The 20,014-nt window shown below is 40.8% G+C and overlaps 1 protein-coding gene across 5 annotated transcripts in view; it reads right to left on the bottom strand.

Annotated features, from left to right (window-relative positions):
* The window catches only part of Sage1 (sarcoma antigen 1), a 64,470-nt gene extending 49,276 nt beyond the window's left edge, over positions 1 to 15,194 (bottom strand). For 3 of the 5 annotated variants that reach the window (XM_042697512.1, XM_042697510.1, XM_042697515.1), the window contains exons 1-2: positions 14,761 to 15,083; positions 14,553 to 14,630 (exon numbers count right to left, since the gene is read on the bottom strand). In XM_042697512.1, the coding sequence (XP_042553446.1) occupies positions 14,553 to 14,630; positions 14,761 to 14,871 (189 nt within the window). In that variant the 5' untranslated portion in view covers positions 14,872 to 15,083. Of the gene's footprint in view, positions 1 to 14,552; positions 14,631 to 14,760; positions 15,084 to 15,129; positions 15,147 to 15,171 lie in introns of those variants that run through there. The other 2 variants (XM_042697514.1, XM_042697513.1) reach the window with 2 other exon arrangements.
* Positions 15,195 to 20,014: the final 4,820 nt, after the last annotated feature.

Here is a 20,014-nt window from a genome sequence, read left to right as displayed (position 1 = left end):
TATTTGAATGCCCTACTTTGAAACAAAGTTGTTAAGAAATTGTCTCCCTAATACATTACAGAAACTACAGCCTATGACCTGCTGAATAGTTTATGAATTTAATGACTCACAGGGCCATATTTTAAGTGAACTGAGCAAAACAAAATAAAACAAATACCAAACGTTTTGTTTCCACTGATGTGCTCTCCATTTTACATTATTAGTCCCTTTAAAATACTTCATATGGCTTTTTTAGGAAGCTAAACAATCATAAGGATGAATTCAGAAAATCGGCAAAATACATTAATGAAGTTTTTAATTCTAACCCCAGGGAATTAAGATAAAATTAGGAAAGCAGTACACCTCTTAAGAGTTCACTGGAGGGCTGAAGGTGTCCTTAGTAGTAGAACACTTTGCCTAGCACAAGATGCAAGGGAAGAAGCTGTTAGATCTCCAATGCCTTGAGCAAAAAGAAGAAAAAGTTCATTGACAAGTATTACAAGATCAAAAGAAGTTTGATCTTTGTCAGTAGAAACTACTTTGTCCAAGTAGGCTGTAACAATATCTAAAAATTCAATCTAACTCTGATATTTAAATGTTAAAAGCTTCCTTTGCCCAGGGCTGGAGAGATGCGCAACAGTGACAGAACACTGAAGGCCTCCGGTTAGATTTCTCAGAACAAAGGCTGAAAGAGTTTCCTTTCCCAGGCTCAAGTCATTGCAACTGTAGCTATCAATCAATATTTGTAATCAGACAAAAATGTTATTCAGTAGATCACATGTGCCTTTGTTTATGTTTTACCTCTTTTTTATTTTATTGTAAAGATGCTGTACAGAAGGTTACAGTTAGATGAGTAAGGCAATGAGTACATTACTTGTTGATCATTGTTAACCCTTCCCTTGCTGAGGTCTATATTGTTCCTGTTTTAAATGTACCATGTGATTTTATTTATTTTTGTTGTTGTTGTTTCCTTTGTATGTTCTTTCCCCTATGACATATACCCTGTTTTCACTGTATTTGATTTTAGTACCCTGCATCTTGTATGCACATTTGTCTAATCTGTGGAGGGGAAGGGGAATAACAAAACACTGAAACAAGGGCACAGGATGACCCGTTGCAACAAGGAGACCCACAGGACAGTATGGGAAGGGATAGTGGGACAACATTTTGCCTCTTTTTTGATGCAGGATCTCATCATATAATCCAAACTATATAGCCAAGGCTGGCCTCAATCTCATGCCCCTGCCTCCCAGATGCTGGGATCTCAGGCATGTGCTACCATGTCTACCCTAGGGAGACATATTATGGACCCCTATACAAAATAAAAAGTAAGGAAGATGGCCTAGGAGACAACACTTGTGGACAGAAATAAAAGGCAGCCACTCAAATAATGCAAAAAAGCAATTGAACACATGTAGTTGAATGGCCGTTTATGACTTTGTAAATATTATATAGCATCTCCTTCCCACAGGCTAATTCTTTTTTTAAAATTATGAGCTGCTTTTACATGATAGAAATAATACATTAATTGCTGAAAATCCCAACATAAATATAAAAGTAGTTTATCAGTTTACCAAATTCTCATTGCTAGTATTCCCAACAAACCACTGAAAGGACTCTTAGGAACAGTAAACTGTTAGCCCCAAACAGAAATAATAGCACATGGTTTCCCTTATTTGCAATAATTAGTATATGTCTAAGATGATCTTATCAAATGAGCAGAGAAGCTCAAAAGCTATGTACATATGACCATATAAGATGATGCTAAGTGAAATGAACCCCAAGATATGGTCACAAGAGGTTTTTCTTTGTTGTTGTTGTTTTAAATGTACAAAGATTTTTTTTTTAGTTTCTTTTGTATGTTCTTCCTCCTAGGGTATATCTTTGTTGTCATTATATTTGATTTTGGTATCTTGCATCTTGTATATACATTTATCTAATTTAGGGAGGGGAAGGGGAATAACAAAATGGTGAAACAAGGACACAGGATGACCCATTGCAACAGTGATACTCATAAGACACTATGTTGAAAACGAGCTTTACAACTTTGGGAGGAGGGGAAGGAGTGGAAGCAGGTGGGGGAAAGAAGGAATGGTAGGAGAAAAACAAAGGAGGGGGTAACGATGCTCCACAAGAAATGTACTCTTCTCCTTACTGATATAACTGTAACCCTTCTGTATAGCATCTTTACAAGAAAATAAAAATTTTAAAAATAACAGCAATAATGGCATGCCATTTACCAATTAAGCCACTGTGTGATTTATATAGCATGTTAAGTGCACCTAGGAACTGTTTTCTAACTGTTAATAGTAATTTTGAGGTCACCCTGCATTTCATTCTTCATATTTCCCACTTCCTGCCTTTCAGTTATACACTTCTGTTGTATACTTTTTCTGGAATGAACCCTGAAAAAAATTCAGTCTAAATCTTTCATTTTAACAGATGAGGAAACTGACACCATAAAAGGTTAAGTAGCTTGCCCGATGTAATGTGTGTAATTAATAGCAGACTGGGGGATGAAGAACCTGGTCTCCAGCTTTCTAGTCTAGCACTTTACAGAACTACTAAAGTGACACATCTTGCCATATGACACAGCAGGTGGTAGAAGGTGTGATCTAGCCAACAGGATGTAGTATGGCCACTTTTAAAAATCTGATTCTTATAAAAGTACCAAACAGTTGTTCAAATTCACTTCTAACACACAGCTCAAAAAAAAAAAAAAAAAAAACAAACAACATTGTGACATGGCGTTTACAATGTTTGTACATCTATGTAAGATTTCAAGAAAATTGAAAAGCTTTGCTTTAAACATCATCAGCATTGGTTGTTCAAGCAATAAATCAGGAGGGAGCCCTAGCTTTCCAGTGCTATGGCCATATTAAAGGCTCCATATTCTTCACAGAATCCTACAGGCTACTGCCTATTTATGTGAGCTCTCTTTAGTGGAGACAGAAATGCTGAGACAGAGGCTTCTCATTAAACAGCGTGCCTCTGGGCAACTTCAGACTAATTTAAATCAAACTGCCTTGGTCTGGTTCATGCTAATCAACTATTAAAGTCCTATACCAGCTCTCCCACCACACACACACACACACACACACACACACACACACACACACACACACACACACACGCACACAAAATCAACTATTAAAGGTCATATTCCAGCTCTCCCAACACACACACACACACACACACACACACACACACACAGAGTCTCACAACTTCTCATCACTATAATAGCATTTTAAAGTACTTTCTGTCACATCATTTCCCTCAAGTTACACCCTTAATGGGGTGCTTTCCGTTTACTTCCTCCCCTCCCTCTTCAACTGCCTGGCTCTGGAAATCTTCCTTTGTTAAAGGATGTTCTGAGGCCTGTCATCAGGAGTGGGGAGACACAGTCAGCAAGTAAAAAGGCCAGAAATGATGGGGCATAAGTTTATTGGGAAGCTGGAGCAGGTCCCTGAGAGCTCTGAATGGCTAGCTGAGTAATTTCGACTTGACACCATAGGCATGGAAAGCCTTTGAAAGTTTGTGGGGAGGGTGATGTGAGGAAACTAGCTTTTGAAGAAAGTGAACACTTGGTGTGAGTGCAGAGCAGGAATTTGAGAGGTACTTGGGAAATCAATTAGAATGGTCAAAGCATAAAAGCCAATTAGAATGGTCAGAGCATAAAAAACTTGAGGACCTAAACTGAAGTAATGGCAGTAGAAAATGGGTTGAAGGTATTTCAAGAATGACAGATGGGCTTTAGAAGAATATGGAAAGAAAGAATAAAAGCTAAATAACAACTAATTTTTAATCTAGGTGACTAAAAGATGGAGAACACTGCACAGGTGACAGGTTGTAGAGACACTGAAGGTCTGACTGAATTGATGTTACAATAGACAACAAGGGGAGTTGGCCTGTAGTCAGCTGAAATGCCTCCATGAAAAGCTAAAGGTGGTAAAGCAGGTAGATTATTGAAGGGAGGATGCATTGAAAAGAAACAGGAAGCAATTAGAAAATATGGCAAGAATTGTAAGAGAGAGTTGGGATACAGAGCAGAGGACGTTTCTGGAAGCAGGGGTAGTTACTTTCAAATCTAAGAGAAGATCCACTAGTAAATTATTCTGAGTACTTCTACAGTAACTCTTGAGACTTTAATAAATCGTATCTACTTTTCTGAATAGCACTGTTCTTCATTTGCACAAATGAAACAGTTTCAAGTCTGTTGTATTCAAATCCAGAGTGTAGCTATGCACTGAATTATCTGAATCACAGGGCAGGATATAAGTTAATGCAAGAGCAGTGAGAATTAATGAATAATATAATCAGATAAATATGGTTTAAGATACAGAGTTTTACAGGTCACTTATTATCACGAATGTCTTCATGAAGTATTTCTCTAGATAGGAACTAGCAACATTTCCATTTCTTCTCTGAAACTAACTCACTCTTCTATTCCAGGCCATCTAACTAAACAGAATAGACTGCTACTGCACCACCACTTAAGAACAGGATAGAGGGGCTGGGAAGGTGGCTCAGTGGTAGAGCGCTTGCCTTGCATGCATGAGGCCCTGGGTTGGATTCCCCAGCACCACATAAGCAAAAAAGAAAAAAGCCGGAAGTGGCGCTGTGGCTCAAGTGGTAGAGTGCTAGCCTTGAGCTGAAGAGCTGAGGGACAGCACCCAGGCCCAGAGTTCAGGCCCCACAACCGGACCCCCCCCCCCAAAAAAAAAGAACAGGATAGAATGAGGCACAAACTGATCTACAAAATTCAAAAGGGAACCAGGCGTCAGTGGCTCACGCCTATCATCCTAGCTACTCAGGAGGCTGAGATCTGAGGACTGCGGTTCAAAGCCAGCCAGGGCAGGAAAATCCATGAGACTCTTATCTCCAATAAACCACTAGAAAACCAGAAGTGGTGCTGTGGCTCAAGCTGTAGAGCGCTTGCCTTGAGCTGAAGAGCACAGGGACAGCACCCAGGCCCAGAGTTCAAGCCCCACAGCGACCAAAAGGGCAATATGGGACATCTAAGCCCTTTGGGAAAAATTTCTGCCTCTGTTGTGGGTTGTAGATTAGAAGAAAACAAATAGCTACCAAAGAGGATATTGAATGCCTTTCTTTTCTCTTTAGGACAAACAAGAGACTGGTAAAGGGAAGAGTACACAGCAGTTTCTGGTGGCCATTAGGTAAGACAAGGACTACTGTATTATTTTTATGAGCTTTGCCACTGCTCCAACAGGGCCTCCTTAGCCTAGCCACCAGGCTGCATCCTCCACTCCCCAACACATATCTACTATCTTAAGCTCCATTAGCTCACAATCTCAATTCCACATCTGTCTCCAGGAGAGGCCTCATAGTAGGATATCAATGGCAGAAGAGTTTTACAAACAAATGCATAATAAGTTCACCCAGAAACAGCCATGGAAATAGTAACAATAACATTAGCAAGCTGGGTGCCGGGTGCTGGTGGCTCACACCTCTAATCCTAGCTTCTCAGGAGGCTGAGATCTGAGGATCATGGTTCAAAGGCAGCCCAGGCAGGAAAGCCTGTGAAACTCCTATCTCCAATAAACCACTAGAAAACTGGAAGTGGTGCTGTGGCTCAAGTGGTAGAGCACTCATCTTGAGCTGAAATGCTCAGGGACAGCACCCAGGCCCAGAGTTCAAGCCCCACGACCAACCAACATAAATAAATAAATAAATAAATAACATTAGCAGTAATAATTTTCATTCATTGGATTTATTCTAGCAAACACTATTATATGAAAAAGTAGCTATAGCCGGCCGTGGTGGCACACGCCAGTAATCAACAAGGAGGATGAGGCAGGAGGATCATGAGTTCGAGACCAGCCTGGGCCTACACCTTGGGCTGGGATGTAGCTCAGTGGCAAAGCGCTTGCCTAGCAAGTGCAACGTCCTGGGTTCGATCCCCAGTACCAAAAAAGAAAAAGACAAAAAGAACAGAAAAAGCAGCTATAAATAGCACAATAATTCTGTCTGGAAAAATATGGTTCAGGACATATATCATAAATAGAAATTGTGAAGTTATCAAAAGGAGTGTCCTGCCACAACTGATAGAAAAGGAACTTGTTAACTTCATAAGATTGTGGAATAGAGACTTACCAGGGTTGCTATCAGCTCTGTTATTTAACCTCTCTGGGCCCCAGATAAGGCCCTTTACTTATCTATTAAATAGCAATAATAATAGTACCTATGACATAGGCTGACTGGAAAGATAAGCTAAATAAATACATTATATTCATTGGCACACTTCCTTGCACATAAGCATTAGTCACTAAATGTCAGCTACTATTATTAGAAAGCAACTGTGTGATTGCCCATTAGTACAAAGCAGCAGATATGTCAACTCCTATCTAAAATATAGGATATGCTATAAAAGCCAGATAATACCTTTGACTGTAAGAAAGGATTTAGGAAGATCCAACACTAAAGCTATGAAACTGAAACATTTCTTTTATTCTAGTCCTAGCTTCTATTATATACTATTAATTAGCCTATCTGTACTTCCATGCAGCTTCATAACTAGATACTGGTATTTGTTCCTTCAACTGGACCCATTCTTGGTAACAGAACCCATAACTAGACACATCTGGAAGCCCCATTGAAAGGTGACTACAGCCAGCCGCAAGAACCCTGTGAGCATTGCTATCACATGGACCTCCCCTCATTTTAATGATACTGATGACTTTCTAAGATAAGACAGGGGCCCAGCTAGGGAAGCAGAGGAAGAGGTAGAGGAGAGAGGGAGAAGGATGAGGAGGAGAAGGAGGGAAGGAGGAGGAAGAAAAAACTAGGAGGAAGTGAAAGAGTAGAGGAGGAGGAGGGGGAGAAGAAAGAAGGAGGAGGAGGAGAAGAAAGAAGGAGGAGGAAGAGAAGTTGTTTAGTAAGAGCAGGAATACAAACTCTTTTTTGTTTCCTAGGTTTTAACAAGCTAGATAATTTCTTCTTTATCCTACTTTTTCTGCAGAAAACTGGTTCTTGAAAATTCTGGGGAAAAGAGCCATATAAATCTAAGAAGGGGCATGATGCATATCATTAATAATACTGCAAGCTTGCAACATTACAGCCGTAAATGATCCCTGTTTAAAAGAAATTCTGAATTACTGCAGTTAGATTAGCCCTCATATATATTCTGTTGTACTTAGTCCAGGAAAAACAGAAAAACACCAAAAAACAAAAAACAAAAAATCCCCCCACAACTTCTAACCTAACTAGTTAGATTGGCAACTGCATCCAAAAGTCTAAGCAACCAATACATACAATACAAACAAGAATGTGATGCTTTCACATTTTGCTTGAGGGCCAAGGGTTATCAAGCCATCAATTCTGAACTGAATGATAACCTTTCATGAATAAATGAGTTCATTATGATAGTGTGCATTTTAAACAGAACTTTGACAGACCTCCTTCAAAAACAATTTCTAAGACATGAACAACTGAAAATATCTTCAGAGAGAATTTAGACTAACCCTGCTAAAAGAACTACAGTGCAAGCTACATATATAACCTTGTATTTCCAAGCAGTCACGTTAAAAAAAAAAAAAAACAGTTATGGTAATTTATACCTATAGGCCCAGCTACTGAGAAAGCAGTGGCAGGAGGATCATTTGGGTTGAGGAGTCTGAGGCCAATCTGGACAACATAGGGAAACAGTAGCTTTAAAAAGGGGGGAGGTGGGGCTAAGGAAGGTGGCTCAGTGGTAGAGCGCTTGGCTTGCATGCCTGAGGCCCTGGGTTCGATTCCTCAGCACCACATAAGCAAAAAGAATAAAAGCCAGAAGTGGTGCTGTGGCTCAAGTGGTAGAGCGCTAGCCTTGAGCTGAAGAGCTGAGGGACAGCGCCCAGGCCCAGAGTTCAGGCCCCACGACTGGACCGAAAAAAAAGGGGGGGGGGGCAAAAATACAATTTATTTAACCAAATATACCAAAAATATTCTATTTTGTACTGTTTGGTACACTTAATAGACCAGCCACAAGTACTTGTCTCAAGTGCTCAGTAACCATACATGGCTTGTAGATGCTGGCTGAACAGTATAATGTGGCCAATCTGCAGATATGAATAACTGACATCTTGGAAGTCACACAACTTCCATTGCCACCTCAGGCCCTGACTTCCGCTTTGCTGAAGCCCTTTGGGTGTCCTCATCTCTCTCACTGAAAGTAGCTGGTCACTGGGAGTTGTAAGGAAGGAGAGGAGAGGCTGTATATTTTTAAACATCAAGTTGGAAACCCAAACCCATTTGCCAGTGGAAACAATAGTTCATGGCTAAGTGACCACTCTGAGTTATAAAGGCTTCCCTGGAAAGGAAGGAGGACTGGGGAGTTAATTATCATTCCCAACCTTCATCCAAGGGAACGTGTACATAGTCCAAGCTCCCAATATTCATTATCTCTCTCTCCCTCCCTCTCTCCCTTCCTCCCTCCCTCCCTCTCTCTTCTCTTTCTCTCTCTCACACACACATGCACACACACACACACACACACACACACACACACACAGAGGGTGTGATTGGCCCTCTCATTTACACTCTTTTGTGAGGCCATAATCTTTTGAGAAGTTCTTAAAACTAGTAAGGTCCTTTCTTTACACTCCTACCCTGCACGCACCATTGAGGGGTCATCAATCTAGTCCTTCCCTAGAAAGCACATTTCTTCTTCCTTATCTGGTCATCTGAAACTGAGACCCTCATGTTCTAAATAGTTCAAATTATCTTCCTCAAGCAAAGGCAAACTTGAAAATATCTGTCCTTTCCTCACCTGTACCCTATACCCCTTCCCTCATCTCAATACCAAAGCCAAGCACTTTCAAGTAACCAGCACTAATGCAAAACTACACAATTTCACTACATCTCCTGTGTTGCCCTCTCTTTCAAGTACCCTTTCCAGCAGCCCACATCAAGGAATGCTGTGTAATAATAACGAAATGAGCACACAGACGATCCTTGCTTACCCTATGTCTCTCCAGGTCTGTCTCACAGTTCTTCATGTCAGAAGAAATGTACAAACTTCAGCTTAATTTCAAAGCTCTGTGATTGCCTTGACCACATAAACTGAATTCTCAAACTTCTATGCACTCTCCCTCCCTCATTTCCAGTCCTTTGCTTGAGTTCACTGCTCTTGACAACTCTACTTACCTTCTCTAGCCATTTTGTGATGGGACTGGGATTTGAATTCAGGGCACGGTCCTTGTACTTGCTAGACAGGCATGCTACCATTTGAGTCACAACTCCAGCTCTCTAGTCATCTTTTCCAGAGACAATTCTCAAGGCTCCTGGTTGCTAGGGCCATTCTCTTTTTTGATGGAGTGCTAAGGAACAAACCCAGGCAGGGCCTTGCAAACCCTAGACAAGCATTCAACCACTGAGCGACAACCCCACCGACTCCTAAGGGTTGTAAATTTTGCTATTCTACTTCCTCCTTAAGCTGGGTGTTTCTTAGGGTCATTTCAGGTCCCTTTAACAAAGCAGGTACACAGGAAATGCTCACTCACCATATAGTAAATGAATGCCTAGAAGGCTGCAGTAGCAATCCACTGTCAGCCTATCCTTAGAAACCATTCTGATTCTATCAGCACAATGGTGGTAAATGTGGGAGCAATATATATGTGTGTATACACACATACACACGTGTATATATACATAAATACATATATATATACATATATGTGTATATATGCAGTGGGAAGGGGTAGATTACAGGAAGATGCAAGAAGCATTTTCTAGGTTGATGGAAATGTTTTCTACCTTAGTCTAGGATGGTGAGTATGTGAATGCATAAGTATAAAAATGTATAAATCTATCCAGATTCATGTATTCTACTATACATAAAGCATACTGATTAGTAAATGGATGAATGGGGAGGTGAACACATTTCTCTTGTAAAAAAACCCCACAATTATAATATATTATTAACCAGAACCTTTATCTATATGAAAATTCTAGCTGTAATAAATATTAACTAGTGAAGAGTCATGGAAATCAAGGTACTAAGTAGCTTTGGCACTTACACAGTTTTTGACATCTTTTTTTCCTGTTAGTAAATACCTAAAATACTAAGATCTAGGCACTCCTTTCGATACTAGAAGTACAAATATAGAGATGTTCAAATATATGCCCTTAGAATTGGGTGCACAGTTCAAGTGATAGATTGCCACCCTTGAGCAAAAAAGACAAGCAAGAACTCAAGGCCCTGAGTTTAATTGACAAAGAAAATGCCTTTGAAGCCTGACTCCATGAGAAGAGAAGAAAATGGAGAGACACTGTTGGAAAGTTAACCCAGGTCTAGATCATGAAGTATCTTGCAGGCTAGGAAAAGTAGTAAAGCAGTTTCCTAGCAAGGGCAAGGCCTCGAGCGCATACCTCAGCACCACAAAGAAAAGTTGGAGCAAATAAATAAAAAGCTTAAGTTACTTCCCCAGTCTGTAAGCCCAAATCTGCTTTTTTCCTGCCTTTTTCTTTAACGAAGGCCATGCAGACGCCAGAAAGCAAATCTAGCCACAGAATGTGAAAAGGCAGCATTCAAGGAGATAATTTACTTGTTTCAAATGTATGTTTTCCTAGTGCTGGTTTACAAGATTGCTTTGAGCTGCACTCTCCTCCTGTTTATAACAAACTAAAAATAAAAGTAAACTCCTGACCACCATACATTTCTCAACTATTTCTAGAAAAGTGCTTCTGTATTATACTAAAAAAGAATGATTTTTTTTTTAGTAACTTTGAAGGTAAAATCATTTTCAATATTTTTTCTAGTATATGTTTCCTGGTCTATTGCCTAGCTTTCTTCCAGACTTGCTTTTCCTAGTAACTGAATAAAAGGAAGTTATGATTCATAACAAAACAAAACATAGACAGCAGAACCTCAGCCAAGACTATGATGAACTATTTATCAGTCTTACAGGGGTACACTGGAAATTATAAATATTATTATTATTTATTAATCAGAGTTTCATACTAGCTGTGTACAATAAAGATGTTTTGCATAATTGCAGTGTTATCACTTGTCTACAAAACAACACTGAAAACAGATGTAACACACAAAAGTTGCACTTAATAAACTTTTTATATGGTTCCCCATATCAAGCTTAATTCTATCCATGCAAAGCTAATTCTTTAAAAAATACTCAGTTATGTGCTAAGAGGTATGTAGTACAAAATTTACTAAGTCCTCAGTGAAATACTATACTTATATATATTACAGTATACATTAGTGAAAAATTCCAATCACAATAACTTTTTGCAAGATTTATTGTGAACACTTGTAAGTAGATCTGCTGGGAACTGCTGCATGCCTGTTAAGAGAAAAAAACTTTCCAACGAAATGCATAACTCATGCCTGTTACAATACAAATAGTATTTAGAGTTGGACATAACCAAGACCTGAGAAGTAAAAAAAAATCACAATGGCTATGTGTGGAAATGTTTCAATGAAGTCCAACTTGTTATAAGTAATATAAACGAATTAAAAAAGTTATAAAGATTCTCCAACTTCAGAGAAGTTACAAAACACACTCATTGTTCTGCAGAATAGGCTACCAACAAAGCCATACTTAACATCACTTTGCTGAAAGGATCTCATGCTCCTAATGAATAAAGTTTTAAGCAGGAGCTGAGATGCCTACTAACAATCACAGAAAGATCTATTTGATAATCAGTGCAGAACCATACTTTTATGGCACCTAGCTATTAGCAAGTGAAAGACTACACTAAATTTTAAGAAATAAGTCACCAGATGCTCTAAAGTTTCCTGACCTCATAAGCAAGCTAGATACTGGAAGCAAAAGAACAAATAGACATCAAATGCTGAGAGGAAGTTGTACCCCGATGGAAGAGAATGACCAAAAAAGAGTAAAAAAAGGAAAAATATTATCAAAATATGGCCTATCATTAGAAATTCTGTATAGAGAATAAAATGATATGGTCATTAGAACACTAACCTTTCCCTAGAATACATTGGTATTACCTAAGAGTAAAGTGAAGAACCAGAGAAACTCTTTGAAAAAGACAATTACTACCATTTAAACGGATTACACCAAGGATCTTTGTGTAATAAGTTTATGTGTTTAATATGTATATACCCAATATACATAGGAAAATAGTCAAATACGGAAGAATAGCTTTTGCTTTAGATTTTTAAAAATGCAGTACATGAGGAGGCAGGACAAAAAAAAGGTAACATGAAATTGCCACTACAAACAAAATCCAGTATTTTTCTGTCTTCTAGAGATCTGAAGCTTTCCAAATAAATGTGGATGAGATACAGTTACTAAAAATGATGTTAAGATTTTGTGGCAACCTAGAATAATTAGTGAATAAAATAAATGGAAAAGAAAGACTACAAAGTAGTGCATGCACAGGGGCTTTGGTATACCTCAGTGGGACAGCAAATGTGTAGTGTGCTGGAAAGCCTGGGTTGATTTCCAGAAATGTAGTAAAGAAAGAAAGAGAAAGATAGAGGGAAAGAGAGCAAAAGAAAGAGAGAGAAAGGAAGTAATATGGTTTGTGAGATTACAATGGTAGGCTTAAAGATATAATGATTGTTAAAAGTGAGGTAAAATAGTTCTTTAACCTTTCAAAGAAAAACGATTCTGTAAATGCTGTCATGTAATTCTTATAGATCCAAAACTGTTTTAAAACTGTGTTAGTATTTGAAAAAAATGTTAAATGAAATTTATTTTTTAAAGACAAAGCATGCTGCTTTGTAGTTGTCTTTTCACTACTTCAAATTAAAAGAGGATGTGTCCAAATAACCACACTACAAATAGTGGATTATGGAATTATAGGTCAAAGGGGTAAGGAAATTCAAATTGTGGACCTTTCTGGTGTGTGTATGTGTGTGTGTGTGTGTGTGTGTGTGTGTGTGTGTCTGTCTGTCTGTCTGTCTGTGTCTGTGTGTGTAGTGATGATGGAACCCAAGGCCTCATGCATTGTAGACAAGCTCTACACCACTCAACTGTATCCCTAGCCTGAGGTTTCTTGAAATCTTGGATGTGTAGCTCAGGCTGGCCTTGAACTCACCATCCTCCAGTGTTTGACCCAAAGATCTTTTCTATGCACCAAAAATAGTGATCAAACTTAGGCTCAATTTCTCTAAATAGACTTTTTTTAATAAAACAAAAAGTCTGAAAGCAAATCAAGTCAAGTAGAACAATGTTAAGGGGAACCAGCTAATCACAGTTACTGGAAACTACAAGTTACTAAAGTAAACTCTCCATTTAGTTTCCTTATGTCTGTAGAAATGCTTTGGCCAACTACTCAGTGTGGTAGGTACCTTTAAGTAAAACATTTCACTTCCCAAATGAACTGCAGCACATTCAGACTGTGCCTCTCAAGCATTAGTAAGAGAGAATTTTAAGGAGAAAACACGGGAAGATAATGCACAATAACCTTTTTTAAAAAATTGTAAATGCGAGTACGATTCTTAATGACCAGTGCAGGCAAAGCAATTCTTTATCTGTTCACTATGGGAATATAAATGAATTCGACACAGAGGCTACATTCTCCTTTTTCTCCGGTGGGTGAGGTGCTGTGAATCTAATCATGGAATTTGGGTTTTGTGTCAGCTCACAGTCGAATCTTCCCCTGCCTTACGTTCTTGCCTCTAGGCAATCAGGCCAGGAGTCTAAGATGCTGTGCCATTTTTAGGCGAAGTGCCTAAAAAGGTTCTGTTTCCGAATCCCCCCCACCCCCTACATGCGCCCAGTTCCTCCTCCCTACTCCGCATGGTTCCAGTCACATAGGGAGGATAGCAGAGATAGTTGACACCCGAGCTGAACCTGATCTCCAGCGTTTCTGGGTCTGGTGGGGGGTGCGCCTTGGGCGCACAAATTTCCGATTAGGTGGGGCGGGTTCGAGGCCATGGAGTGCAAAAGAAGGAGTGTGGCCTTTGAAGGAGGGCTGACGCTGCCATGATCTTGGCAGGAAGGCGAGGGGAGGGAGAGGAAGAGGCTAAGAAGGAGAAGCGGAGAAGAGCCAGCTGAGAGGGGCGGGGGAAGGGTGGGACGGAGTGGGGTAGGAGACTGGGGGCGGGGCAAGGCGGAGGAAGGAGGAGCCTAGGCTCTAAAAAAGTTCGTGCACCCAGCCCCAAGCCCCTCCCCTGAGGAGCCGACGGCTCCGCCCACCACGAAATGCATCCACGCGCGGCGCACCCCGTAGGGCGGCTCCTGACCGCCTCCCTAAGGGACTGGGCACCTCCTTCCTTCTCCTCCCTTCCCTCCCTCCTTGCGATCTCAGCAGCGCCCTCAATCTCCCTCTCTAGCTCATACAAAAGCAAAATGTCCGCCATCTTCTATGGCAGCTGCCACTTTAGAGCCACGAGCTCAGCCTTTTATTACGCTTTTCCCCCCCGAGGTTTCTCCTCCCTTGTCTCCTTTCGCCGAACCCGCGGCGCTGCGCTGCAGCCGCCTCCCCCCCAAGAAGCCGCGGACGGCCCCGCTCCGTGCGCGCCTGCTGTGCCCCTCTCCCCCGCCCCCACGCCCCGCCGGACGACGCTGGACCTCCGTGGGAAGAAGATAGGGGACGATCAGCCCAGTGGATTGGCCCCACCATTGCCCGAACAGGCCACTTACCTTGATGCAGTATGGGGGTTCATCGTAGGTGACCAGCATGTACCTGTCTCCACGGCTGGCCGGATCCCTGGCACGCAGCTGCGGGGCGAGGCATGACGGAGGGGTCGCATAGGAAAAGAGGGGGAGCGATACAGACGTTACAGAAGCACCGAAGTCCACCTCCCAGTCCCTGGAGAGCCAGCTTTTACCTCCCCTCCCCTCCCTTTACCTTCAAGAATAACTCCACAGCGCCTTTGGCAATATCCAAATAAGAGGTGCCTAGATCTGTGCGCTGGTTCATGGAGGCGGACGTGTCTATGAGGAACAGCAGGATGGGCATCTTCTCCTGCACCCCGGTTCTGCTGCCCACTGTCCTGGCCCTCTTGCCCTCAGTGCCACGTACGGCTACCCGAACCCTCAACTCTCAGAACCACGGAGCAGAGAGCAAGAGGACGAGGGGGAGACGGGATGGACCGATGGGACCGCTCCTGGCGTTCTCGTTTAGCAGCTCTAACTGCTTTGCTGCCAAGGCAACTTGAAAGAGTAAGTGTAGCCCCCCCCCCCGGACCTGCCCCCACCCCCTCACTCGTGCCCTCACCAGCCACCACTACTGCTCCAGCCTCCAGGACTACAGTCTCACCATCCTGTCGCGCTCACAGGAGCGCTTGTCTCAGAGTGAGACGCTATGTTCACTGACACACAACTTCAGTTGGCTCACCTACGGTTGGCACCACGTGATCAGAACCCACGCCATTGGCTGCCAATTATGTATATTTGCATATTCGTTAGATGACAGTGCGAAAGGAGGACTTGAGCAAAGCCTGGGAGTTGAAGTTTGAACCCAGGCAGGGAGTCAGGAGGAATGCTAAAGGACCCTCCTATGGCTTGAATTCTGGTGGGGATTTTTTTTTCCTTTTCGTTTTATTATCTTTAAGTAGTTGTACAAAGGAGTTGCCATTTAACAAAGCAGTTTATGAATACAGGAAGGCATTAGAATAATTCCTTTGGCTGTTTTGGGTAGATTTTTCTCCTGCTTTTCAAAGATGGTGACGTGACAGGAAGAGAGAAAAATGAATTGGGCAATAATTGCACAGAAGTATAGAAACAAATGCTTGGATAGGCTGTGCAGAAAATGCTTTGCTAACTGTAATCCATCAGCCCTGCTAGTGGCTAAGACCAAAACATTTCAGAAGCAGGAAATTTCTTTCCTGGCGAGACTTACTTGCATTCCTTCAGATTCCTCCCTTCCGTGATCAGTATTTCTCCATGGTTTGCTCTCTTGTATTTCACACACTGTATATGTACTTAGAAGAGAAACTGAAGTTTAAACAGTTACCCTAAACTGGACCTCCACGTATCATTGAACTCTTTGAAGCATTGGCAACATGCAGTAAATGCACCGCTATTGGGTATGTGCAGCCTTTACAAATGGGAAGTATGCCAACCTGTATCCTTCAAATCACATGTACTGAGTAGCCATGAACTGCCAGATACCCATGGCAGACTCACTTCATCCTTGAAATAATTGTAGTAGATGGTGTTGTACTCGGTTTTGATAAGAAAATTCCTGCTACCCTGTGGTTAGGATAGAAATGTTATTATGTATGGCTCCATGTAAGAGCTCAATAACTGATCAACCATGCTTGATTGACTACTTCATGTGACCCAGATTTTAAATGCACTCTATTTCTGGATTAAGGCTATAGTTTGAGGATAGAGTGCTTGCCTACCCTACTAAAAATTAGGTTCAATACCCAGCACCACAAAAATTAATAATAATGATGCAGAATATTTCTAGCAATATGCTTTATCCAACTTAAAATCCTGGACTTCAATGAGTTTACCATTCCAACGAGGAATGATCATATATATATATATATATATATATGATCATGTTTATATATTCTATGTAGACATCCTATGTATGTGTCCTATGTGTATATATATCATATACAGCTGATTCAAACAACTCATTCCGTATTTTCAGAGAAATAAAATTTCAAAACGAGTCACATGGTAGTCTATGAAATCAAGGACAATAAGTAATGCAAATAAGTACAAAAGAAGCAATAATCCTCTGACCTCGAGAACCTTTCGTGAACGAGGGACAAAAGGATAAAGAACGGAATTTTGGTTTTAAAAAAATGCTGTGAACAAAAGCTTCAGCTAAAGGACAGGCTCTGGTAGCTCACATCTGTAAGCCTAGCTACTTAGGAGATTGAGATCCAGAGCAGAGAGTTTAGAAGCCAGGCAGAAAAGTCTATGAGACTCCATCTCCAAAATAACAACCAAAAAGCCAGGCTGAAATGGTAGAAGTGGCTGAAGTGGCTGAAGGCTCAAGTGGTAGAAACTAGCCCTGAGCAAACAAGCGAAGGGAAGCTGAGGTCTAGAATTCAAGCCCTGGTAACAGTAAAAATTAATTATTTAGGTCAACCAAACATATTATTATCCATGATGCCTTTCAGGGCAGTTTGAACAGAATTAATGGGGAAGGATGAAAAAGATGTTCAAATCCCCATTTTCATTCTGATATAAATATGATTGGAGAAGGATCATATGTGTGCAAACTAGGGTGATGAAAGTTTAGGAGCCTTGGGCACTTGTATATTTGTTTTCAATTGCTGTGTAGCAAAATGCCAAAAAAACCAATGCCACAGATTAAAACACACTCTATTTAAGGCTGGGACATAGCTCAGTGGCAAAGCGCTTGACTAGCAAGTGCAACATCCTAGGTGCAATTCCCAGAACGAAAAAAGAAAAGACAAAAATAAATATATAAAACGCACCCATTTATTATGTCATGGTTTGCAGGGTTTAGCTAGTTCTCTACTCACTCTCCTAAGACTGCAGTCAAGGTATATGGGCCAGCCTGTGTTTTCATGTGAGGGCTCAATTGAGAAACAATCGACTTGAAACTCATACAGGCTAGTGTCAGAATTCCTTTCCTTGTGGCAATATGTATGCAGGCTGTACCACCCACACTTTCAATGGTTGTTGCAGTTCCCTGCTATATGGTCCTGTCTATTGACTGTTCACAATATGACTGCTTCTTGAGGGTCAGCAAAGAAATTTCTCACTGTAAGTTTCTAACATTGTGGCAAGTCACCAGTCTCACCTATACTTAAAGGAGAGATTATATGGGACAGGTGCACTGTAGATGCCTGAAAACATTGACTAACATTAGATGTGGAAGGGATTATTTTCTAGAAACAAACTTCCTTATTCATATATAACACATGCTAAGCTGTAATATGGCTCAGTCCATCAATATTTTCTTTGCCAAGGTTTGGACTCAGGGTCTTGCCCTTGCTCAACTTAGGTTACTCAATGGTGCTCTACCACTTCAGCCACTCATTCTGGCTTTTGGTTGATTACTTTGGAGATGGAGTCTTGTGGCATTTTCTGCTTACGCTGGCTTCAAACTTCCATCTTCTGGATCTCAGCCTCCTGAATAGCTAGGATTACAGGTGGGAGCCCAAGAACAAATGGTCTTTTAAAGATGACTTCCAAAATCTCATTTATACTTTCTTCCACCCTTTTTTACGAGTATGCTTTACTTCTATAACCATAAAAAAGAAACTATATTCAAAATTGTGTATAACATATTCAAAAAGTCCTTTCAAGTTGAATGCTATGAGAACAGTTTTCAAAAGTGATTTATCAGCATTAGAGAAGCACAAATAGTTTTAATTCCACAGTTCTCTAGTGATTAAGGACATACAGGCCCCACAGGGTAGAACTCTGGAGGAAAGATACTCTCCCCCAAATGGGCAAATGCCTTTGAATGTATTATGCTGTTTTTCCCTAACAAGGCATGCTATTTAATCTTTTTGGCATAAGCCCAAATGAATGTAACTAAGATGTATACATCGAATCTGAAAAGTATCCACATTTCATTATAAAATACATAAGTGACAATATACCAAAAAAATAACAATTTGGTAGATGCATGTACTTATTCAGATCAACCAAACCCCAAGTGACTTCCTCACAACAAAACCACTCTTCTTCCTTTTCTGAAGCAAAGTAAACTTTGTACTAAGTTTCTTTGGTACATATCAATAGTAAAACTCAAGAGTTCTTTCTACAACTTTCTCTAATTCAGAACAGTAGCTCCCTTGTGCTGCAAGTTATTTGGGCCTTGAATGGACTTGTTTTCTCTTACTAGAATATAAACTCTTGAGAGTACTCAGCCTGTAATCAATGTTTGGTGCAAAGTACTTGCTCACTACATGGTTGTTCAAAGAAATTATTGAATATACTGTGGTCTTCATTCTTTCATTATCTTCTCCTGTGCTTGGGTATAAGGATACCCAGCCTTTCCTTTTTGCCCCCTGTCTGCCATTCCTTACCTGAGCAAAGTAATATACTCATTGTCCTAGTAGATCCAGTACCTTCTACATTTGCATTCTAGTAGGCCCTTTTAGACCAAGCTCTTGAATTAACTACCTCCCCCAAGCCCTGGCAACTTTCATTATGTTCTATTGGTGCTTCCTTATAAAGTATTTTTCTGGGGAGAAACACTGCTCAATATTTCTCTTCCTCAGTCAAATCTTCCCATCTGCTCCCATATGTAAGGCTTGATTTTACTGCCTTGCCTCTGACCAGTAAATGCATTTTTTTAAAAAATTGTAGCTCTATTACCTTTGCCTTGCCTTGTTTCTGGGCCTCTTGTGATGCTTGAACTTGTGAACTGTTGAGAACAGTTTTCTCTTTTTCACTCTTTACCTGCTTTTCATTTACAAAAAGGGCCTAAATCAGTTCATTTTCCTATCTCATCATATGACCCTATTTTGAAGCTTCTACCCCACATCTGGGGCCACCACTTGCCTCTTAGGAAACTATTTCTACCAAGTGGGTGCTCTCCTGGTCTTCACTAAATTCACAGAATTATTAGTTTATAGTTTATGTATTTGGCCATGGTGTGGCCCACTACCATATAGGATTCCATTTTTATGAAAGCCAGTTCTTACCATCCAAAGATTTGTTTCCTTTTGCCTTTAAGCCAATGTTGATCACCACATCTTGACCAAAAGACCTTACTTAGCCTCACCCTGCCCCCCTCCCGACATACATACATAAAAATCCTTCCTTTCATGGCTCAGAGGGGAGCTCAATCTTCCTACTTATTTTCTTCACCAGCCTGATTCCCTCAAGCCTATGGAACCTTTCCCCAACCGACCATGGAAACTGTGTGGACAACCCCAGTGCCCTGCTCTTGGCCAAATCTAGGGGTCTGTTCTACATTTTCTTATGTTCACTAAAGGCTATTTGTCTTTTGCCTTCTGAGATCCACCTGCCATCTTCCTCCTGCTGTCTACTTACCTTGCCTTTCATCACTTGCCATTTCTTCTGAGTCTTTCTACCCCTTGGATCATGTTTTTTCACTTTCATTGCATCCTAATCATAATCTCTGTATTACTCTACTTTTTCCCCCTCTTATCGCATCTGAGGATTGTGTTATTTATACAATCTTTATCTAT

This window comes from Dipodomys spectabilis, unplaced genomic scaffold, assembly GCF_019054845.1.
Source record: "Dipodomys spectabilis isolate Male_0828 unplaced genomic scaffold, ASM1905484v1 ptg000221l, whole genome shotgun sequence".
NCBI lineage: Eukaryota > Metazoa > Chordata > Mammalia > Rodentia > Heteromyidae > Dipodomys > Dipodomys spectabilis.
This window is presented reverse-complemented; position numbering and strand designations above follow the sequence as displayed.